The 8,733-nt window shown below is 28.1% G+C and overlaps 1 protein-coding gene across 3 annotated transcripts; it reads left to right on the top strand.

Moving 5' to 3' along the window:
- The first annotated feature begins 199 nt into the window (after positions 1–199).
- LOC130442038 (monocarboxylate transporter 10-like) lies at positions 200–7,271 on the top strand. Of its 3 annotated transcripts, none has more exons than XM_056776002.1 (8): positions 200–714; positions 1,125–1,245; positions 1,338–1,464; positions 1,521–1,664; positions 3,503–3,789; positions 5,423–5,789; positions 6,835–7,029; positions 7,103–7,271. In XM_056776002.1, the coding sequence occupies exons 2-8, from the start codon at positions 1,156–1,158 to the stop codon at positions 7,237–7,239; spliced, it is 1,347 nt and encodes a 448-aa protein (XP_056631980.1). In that variant the 5' UTR covers positions 200–714; positions 1,125–1,155; the 3' UTR covers positions 7,240–7,271. The 3 variants fall into 3 exon arrangements, with proteins under 3 accessions (XP_056631980.1, XP_056631982.1, XP_056631979.1); XM_056776004.1 differs by having other exon boundaries at positions 518–714; positions 1,097–1,245; XM_056776001.1 differs by having other exon boundaries at positions 554–714; positions 1,136–1,245.
- Positions 7,272–8,733: the final 1,462 nt, after the last annotated feature.

Consider the following 8,733-nt stretch of genomic DNA (forward strand, 5'->3'; position numbering starts at 1 on the left):
TGTTATATAATTTATTTCAATTGTTTCATAAATTTTTCTTTTTTACTAAATCAATAATAGTTGTATGTATGTATTTGGGATCTCGTATACACTGCGACCCAAAGGATCTATTGTGTCCTCCTTTCTTACTGCGATGCTATAGGATCCAGTGTTTACAGCTCTCACTCCTTTCAAAAAGTCTAGAATGTGGGATGTCTTTAAGTGCCAGAAATCTTCGTTTTCTATTTCATACGCACCCAGGTGTAGTGCTTGGGCTATTTTGATGCCCGCCATCAAACCTTAGGTTCATCCAACTCACTAAGGGTGTGATCCCCTTAGTGATCTTCCGCGGCAGCCTCGTTGCAAGCGCATTCTATTTCCAATGGAGCCTCGGAGGTTAATTCTCTATGGGCCTGGTTTTGTTCTCCTCCTTTTTCTTTAAGCCTAGATAATAGTTTGTTGAATGTTAAATTAATTATTTGTAACAAAAACATATTCGAATTTTTTTGTTTACTTGGCAACAACGTGACAAAATTTTAGCCTCGTTTGAACTCTGTTCATAGATAACCTTTGTTTTGTTTACGTACCTGTAGTCAAATTATGAATTCTTAATTGAAAAGAAAATGTTCATTAAAGTGTTTATTATTTTACTAATTTATATAATCTGATAAGATATACGGCTAGTATATAGCAAATGAATATGAATATCAAGACATTTGTAAATATTTTATGCACGTAAGTCTTTATTTCCTTTTTCTAATTTTTTAAATTATAGTTAATAATATTATTGTTCAGTTTAAAATGACCAACAAAACTTTATTTTTGGAGAACTTAGGTTGATATTTTTTACAAACAAATTAAAATTTTTAATAAATTCAATAGTTGATTTTGTAATAATTAACTGCAGTAATTATGTTGTTTGTACTGCTTATCGTAAATTGATATAATGAAAGAAAAATACGAGGTGGGAAAGAATTAACTATTGATAATTTCTTTTTTTCACAAAGAAACTAAATTTATACAAAATGTATGAAAAGATAAAACTAATTCATTCAATTTTTTTATCTAACAAAATAAACATCTGTATCCATTTAACTAATCTCTTTGTTTTAATTAGTTTTTGAAAAATGTTAATTACATCCTAGATATATTTAAGTACATAAAGAGTGAGTCACTATGAATGAACAGACTAAAAAAAAGGAAGAACAAGTACAACCTGATGGAGGATATGGTTGGGTTATTATTTTTGCCATAATTTTACTTAATGTATGTACCAATTTTTTTATTATAATATATTGTGTAGTCAAAAAGTAACTTTTGTTGTATAATATATTCAAATTGAAAAAAAAACATTCCAGGCTAGTCTATCAACTCTAGTTTCATGTTTCGGTATTATATTTGGAGCAGATTTGAAATCTATGGGGATTAGTGCTGCTCAAATTTCTCTTTTATTACATTTACAAAGTTCTCTCTACTGTATAGTAGGTAAGTAGGTTAATTGTGAAAAAAATTAGCGATCAGGTGATTTACAATTTTTTCAGGTTTTTTTGGAAGCCCTTTATTAAAAAAATATCAATTTCGCACAATAGCGTTTATTGGTGCCGCCGTTTGGTGCTCAGGTATATTTTTTACAACTTTTGCTGCCACATATACTTTATTGGTATTTACAATTTCTTTTATCACAGGTAAGTATAAATAAACTTATTTGTGGATATATTTTAATATATTCCTGTATTTATAGTGATAAATAAAAATTCCCTCAATCTACATACCGTTTTTAATATCTGGCAACATTGAACTAATATAACCTATTCTCATTAATAACTTAATTATTTATAAAAATTTTAATATTTTTTTTATTTCATATTGTTATTCTTTTCCTTATGGAGCTGCCTTTTTCTTTAATGTCAATCATCTCGTAAAATTCTTCTTTACCTCTTACTATTGTTAATATGTAGTACCAGACCATGTGTGTATACATTGATTAAAAAAACAAAAAAGCAATAAATAAAAGTTTGGACCCAGGATGGTGATTGCATATGACTAATTATAATATAAAAAATGAACAGAATTTATTGTAAATTTAAGATTTTTCTAATAAAATTTAAACTAACTAACTTCATTTTGCACAAAAACTGAATCTTATGTGTATAGTAAAAAATATGATTTTACGATGGAACAATTTCATGTAGCTTAATATTTTTTGTACTTAAATTAATTAATAACTGTTATTATTACTATTACTTTATTCTTATAATTTTTATGTTTTTAATATCATTTATAATGTGCCAATATTGTCTCTTGAATATGTAATTGACTTTAAATAAATGAATGAATTTGAAAAGTTTTCATATAATTGGGAAATATATTCACATTTCACTTTTCTTGGAAATCCTCTTGATAAATTTTTGGCAGACAGTTTTCCTGAAAAGTTTTATCAATTCTTTTTTATTTTGAGTCAAAAAGTTGCTGTAATATATTTTCATATTTAGGCAACAGTAAATTTTTCGAATTTTTATGATTTTTAAAGCATTCATTTATAAAAAATGATATAAGAATTATTGTTAGAAGAGTGACTGCCATCAAACGTTTAGCTTTAAGGTTCTATAAAAACATTTATCAGTGAAATGTTGAGAACATAATACCTTTGATCTTATAGATATTCCATTCAGTCTATTAAAAAATGTATCCAAAAATCAATTGAACCTATTTTTATAATCATGTAACACCTATATCTTGACCTTATCAATTTTCAAAATATAAAAGTTTTTTTGTATCTTATATATTTAAAATTAATAGTAGTGAATGAAGAAAATGAAATTTACCTGTGAAAAGTGATCCAATATTTATTCAAGCAGCTGCGAACTACATAACTAACAATTTTGTTGGTAATCTAATGTTTTAACACTTAGGAACTATTCTAATTAATCCTATTCTACAACTATATAAATACAAACAAAAACACAAAATTTATTAACAACCACTATACAATTAATTAAAATTTTCGAAAACAAACTATTGATCACTAACGGCCGAAGTAAAATGAGTCATAATTGAATATTTAAAATGTCTACTTCACTTTAAATTCAATGTGTTGATGTTCTTAAACCATTAAATTGATTTATTCTTATTCTTCTTTTTTTCATAATCGCATTATTGGCAAATTGACCACCTCTAAGAATTCGTTAAAATTATAATGAAAAGTTTGGTCGCACATTTATGTCAATTGAACATTTTTTTCTTAAAGTTCTCAAATAAAAATATTAAATAAGATAATTTTTCAATAAATTGAGTATCAAGAACAAACTATTTCATGATTATTAGTAAATAATATATATCTTATAACCCTAAATTTTTGCGTAAAGTGAAACTTGACAATGTAGCATAAAATCTAGTGGAAACTATTAGATGTGTTTGTTGTTACAATAAATATCATACACAAAAGATCTATCAAATTAATTTATATAAACCAATATAAAGTTAATAAATTAGTTATAATTGAATAGAATTATCCTATTTTCAGGTATCGGTCAAGGTATTTTAATGCCAGCGACGTACTTAGCAACAAATACATATTTCAAAAAAAGACTTACTTTAGCAGTCAGTATATCAACGACAGGTGCTACTCTATTTTCAGTGATTTCTCCGAAAATATGTGATATTTTAGTGACTAAAGTAGGAAGAAAAAACACTGTTTTGATTTTATTTTTCATATCACTTTTATCATTTATCGGTTGTTTGTTGTTAAAACCACTACCAAAGAAGGAAGTCCAACGGGACGAGTTGGTTACTTTAAATAATACCAAACAGGTAAGTTCCTTCTATCAGTTGAAAATTCTTCCTTTTAACCCCAAACCTTTCAATATTGAATAATGTGCATCAAGTTTTTACTGTTTCGTAATACAAAAAATTTAATATAGCTTTTAAATTTCGTTATTTTTGTATTTTCTAAAAAATTATTATTTTAATCTGTTGAATAAAAATCTAACAGAATGTAAAATGATCTAAGGAAGAGACAATATAAAAGGTAGTAATCGGGATGAAAAGGGTATTAGGATCTAAAAGAAGTCAAATAGGATCTATAAGCGAAAGACAGGATTTAAAGGAATCTGGGAATAGAAATCAGAATCTGAAAGAACAAATCAAATCTAAAATTGTCTAAGAAGACAAAACAGACTGCAAAAGAGTCTAGAAGGTATCTAAAAAAACACAAAACATAATCCAAAAGAAAGGAAATTAAATCTTCAAAAAACAGGACCTACAATTGGTTCATAAGAGATTTTAAGAAAAGATATTAGAAACTGTAAACAACTGAGATAGCAAACCAGGATTTGAAAGACAAAACAGGATCTAGAATGAGAAAAATGGACTTCAAATTGTCCAGAAAGAGAAAATGGGATCTTCAAGAGTCAAAGAAGATGGAACTGGATTTAAAAAAGTCAAAGGAGGGAGAATTGGATCTAAGAAACAAAACAAAATCCAAAAAAGAGGAAACTGTATCTAAAAAAGAAAACAGGACCTACAATTGATCATAAAGAGAAGACACAATATAAGGGATTTTAAGAAGAGAGAATAGCTAAAAAATATTGAAAAACCAAACCAGGATCTAAAAGAGACAAAAAAAGGATGTGGGATGAATAATAGGACTTGGGTTAGTCTAGAAAGATACAATGAGATCTTGATGAGACAAAAAAGAGAGAACAGAATCTAAAAGAGACAAAACAAAATCTAAAAGAGGAAACAGGACCTTCAATTGGTCAAAAAGAGAAAAATCAACATAAAATAGACAAAAAAGGATGTGGGATGAAAAAAATAAGATCTTGAGAGTCATAGAAAGGAGAATAGGATCTAAAAGATACAAAACAGGGTCTAGGATGAGAAAGAGAGAGTAGGATCTTAAAGATTCTTAGAAGAGGGAACAGGATCTAGAAGAGAGTACGAGGACTGAAAGAGTAAAAGCATGTTTTGTAAGAGAGAAAAGGAGATCTAAACGAGGATATGAAGAGTAAATGGAATTTAAAAGGACTGAGATAGAAACCATGCTCTAATTGAGCCAGAGTAAAAAAATTAGGATCTAAATTAGCTTAGGAAGTTATTAAAGACGTTACAGTTGTTTTACATCGTTGCTACATTTTAATTTTTTCTCGGTTGTTATCATAGAACGATATTGTGAGCTCACTATTTTTTTAAATTCAATAAAACCAAAAGAAAATAAACTGAATATTAATCAGTATAAAATTATAACAAAAATGTTATCAACTTCAATTCAAATTATAAAAAATGACAAATAAGACATAACCAACGTATAGAATGTAATTTCCTTTAAAAATTGTGGCATAATTTTCTGTGATTGGTGTTATAACCATCATGGCGGCTTTATTTTGATGAAATTATTTGACTTTGACCGTTCGAATGTTGCAACTCCATCACACTTTTGTTTTAGACAAACGTTGAAAATAACACAAGTAAAATCTACAAAGAAACTACTCGACCTATCAAAAAAGATACAATTACATCGAAATTAATTAGTATATTCGATTTGACGTTACTTAAACAACCGTCATATACTGTGGCTATCATTTGTTTGGGAGTATCGTTTGCCGCTGAGCTCAATATGGTTCTGATGATGCAAGTCGTCCTTCCGGAACTTTCTAATTTTAAAAGTAACGAAGTGGCCAATGTTACTTCCGTACAATTCGGTTTCGATATAATTGGAAGATTGATTATTCCGATGGTGTGTCATTATTTTAAAGCTAATCCGAAATGGGTGTACGTTAGTGCCCTATTAACCGCTACTGTCGCTAGAACATGTAAGTACGTTGAATACGACTGTTGCTCTTTAATTTTTGAGATAGACAATAAAAAACAAAAATTTATAATTGAATATGGATTTATTGTTTATCAAAATATTCTCCATTAATATGAGAACACTTTTATATGCGTTTGAACCAATTGTCCTTTCCGATTGAGGTACCTCCAAAACTTGTGATTTGAACCCATCAACCGCTTCTTCAGGTGTAGAAAAAGTTAACCTCGCAATTTATCTTTAATTATTTTAAATTTTCATTAATTTTCGCGATAAAGAGTGTAGAACTGTCATGTTTACTCTCGAAATACGTGAAAGGAAAAACTTCGTTTGAGGTTATGTTGAAAATACTCCATAGAGTTTTTTTTGTGAACTATAAGAGTGTTTAATACCCTTATTTTTCATTCTATTCTTACCACATTTTAATAAAATGAATTCAATATTGACGAGATACAAACCAATCAAAAACTGATTCATATTATGTTTATTTTATCTAAATACTGATATTTAACTGAGATAAAGAATTAATTTTACAGATTCATAAATATTTCCAAATTTTCCCGTTTACAAAACTTACAGTCGTTTGAGGTTATATGGAAAATCCTCAATAGGGTGTTTTATATAATCAAATAGATAAATTTTTCTATCTTATATTGACGAAAATCGAACAGATTTGTTGATAATTTTTCAAAAACTAGTTTATTTTATGTCCATTACACCAAAATAGTTATATTTCTCTGAAAAAAAAAGAATATCTCAATTCAATTTTAATTTTCATCAATATTTTCAATTTTCCCGCTAAAACCTGTAGAACTGTCATGGTTGCTTTCGATTGACGTTCAAGTTTACAAGGTTCGTTTGAGGTTATGTTGAAATTACTTAATAGGTTGTTTTGTGAAATAAATAGAGGAAACAAAAACTAGTTCATATCAATTCACTTTCACCCAAATATTTATATTTCACCACTGAATTTTGAAGCTTTTTCAAATTTCATTAGAAAATATTAACTAAACAATCATTTCAGTAATGATAGCGTATCGTTATTTCAGTATTGACGTTGTATACACAATCGTATATCATAGTATACATCGCCTGTAGCATCATTGGTGCAACCAAAGGGATGAGGGCTGTATATCAATCTGTTATCATACCAAAGCTAGTTCCTTTGGATAAATTTGTAGCCGCCAATGGCTTTCAAATGTTTTTCACTGGAGCAATCTCGTTAGTTATCGGTCCAATTATAGGTAAGTATGATTTTTAAAGCACACTCTGTATATTTATTTTGAAAAAACAATTTTTTGTGTGTACCATTTTTAGGTGTCATACATGATGCCTTCAGTTCATACAAACCTGCGTTACATGCATCATCGATACTGTCGTGTTTTTGTGTTATTTTATGGATTTTTGAAACTTGTTTTACAAGAAAAATTTCTATTAATAATCATGTTTGTTGAATTTTTAATATAAATAAATAATTATTTTATTATTACCGCATTTAATTCTAATAAAAACAATCTATTCGATGCCAATAGGGAAATTGACTCTGACAGGTCAAGAATCGATCTTTCTATAAAAATAAATAACTTTTTAGAATCGAGTTGAACCCGTCTTGAGTCAATTAAAATCGATTGTCATTCGATAACTTCGACTTTTTTTAAACAACAACATGTAACTTATGAGAGTAGTACAGTTTGAATCGTTTTCATGTATCGACTCTTATTTTTTTCATTTCTTCGTTAAACTAACCTCTGTTTGTTGGTTGAATCATATTAAATATCATCGTTGGTATACTTTGTAACCATTTTAAATATCATCATATCATCCAATAATTTCCACAATAAACAATTATTATAAAGTCTAACGGATAATCGAAAAGTCGACTTTCAGCAATGATTATTCGGCTTTAAGAATCGAAAAATTCGATTCTAAAATCCATCCCGCTAATACCTTCAAACTTTTGTATCAAATTTCTTTCTACATTTCACTTGACGTGGAATTTCTTCTTTTTTAATGAGTTGTTTACATGTTAAATGAAACGACAAATTTAACCTATTATAGAAAAAGTACATTCTATAAATCGAGAAAGAAGAAAAATATATATCATAGAAAATTATGAATATAATAGAGGGTTTTTATACACGGTCTTATCTATTATGGAGTGTAAAGGTAAAGAAAACCATCTCGGTGTATTTAAAAGTGTTTGTTGAAAGGAAGCAAATTAATGTGGCTTTTTAGTAGCAAGTGTATAGATTTTAAAAATAGCCCCCTAGAACATTTGATTTAACACCATTAAATTTCTTTCTACGGAGTTATTTGAAATCTCAGGTCTATGAAACAAGCTCATAACTACACGTGCATTAAAGGAGGAAATTCAACGATACATCAAAACGAACTGCGTATGTGTATGCAAAGCCGTGGAGGCCATTTGTCCGATGTGTAATTCCATAAATAACCCTAACCTATGTACTTGATGATTCAATAAAAAAATCACAATCAAAAGACTGAAAACTGTGTTTTCTATTTAATTCAAACCTAGCGGTAATTTTAAAAAATCTATTATTTGGACAATTGAAACACTCATTTTGTTTTCGATCATAGTTTGACGCATTTTATCTGAGTTATTCTTATACCTTATTCAATATCGTAATACGAAATTCCACTGTTTACTCGAGAAGTACGAGATGATGTCTTTTTCAAAAAAGAAGAATATAAGTATCAAACGATCATAAAGAATTGTTAATAGCATAGAGGTATTCTTGTATATCCACGTTATATTTTCTTTGTAAGGATAATATATGATTCAGTGAAAACAAGGATTTTTATTTATTCCTCTATTAATAACTTTAACTACGAATTTCATTTGTTATTTAAGAGAACAGAAGCAAAATACAGTCTATAAATAAAATGAGGATAGATAAATGAAAAAAAGTAGATCTCTGGTTTCAACT

The sequence above is a fragment of the Diorhabda sublineata genome, chromosome 3 (genome assembly GCF_026230105.1).
Source record: "Diorhabda sublineata isolate icDioSubl1.1 chromosome 3, icDioSubl1.1, whole genome shotgun sequence".
NCBI classification, from domain to species: Eukaryota; Metazoa; Arthropoda; class Insecta; order Coleoptera; family Chrysomelidae; genus Diorhabda; species Diorhabda sublineata.

Excerpts from the sequence above, each read along its gene's own strand:
- LOC130442038 (XM_056776002.1), top strand. The coding sequence starts at position 1,156 with ATGAATGAACAGACTAAAAAAAAGGAAGAACAAGTACAACCTGATGGA. Across the intron at positions 3,790-5,422 it reads CTTTAAATAATACCAAACAG|ACAAACGTTGAAAATAACAC; the intron begins GTAAGTTCCTTC and ends CTTTTGTTTTAG. Across the intron at positions 7,030-7,102 it reads AGTTATCGGTCCAATTATAG|GTGTCATACATGATGCCTTC; the intron begins GTAAGTATGATT and ends TACCATTTTTAG.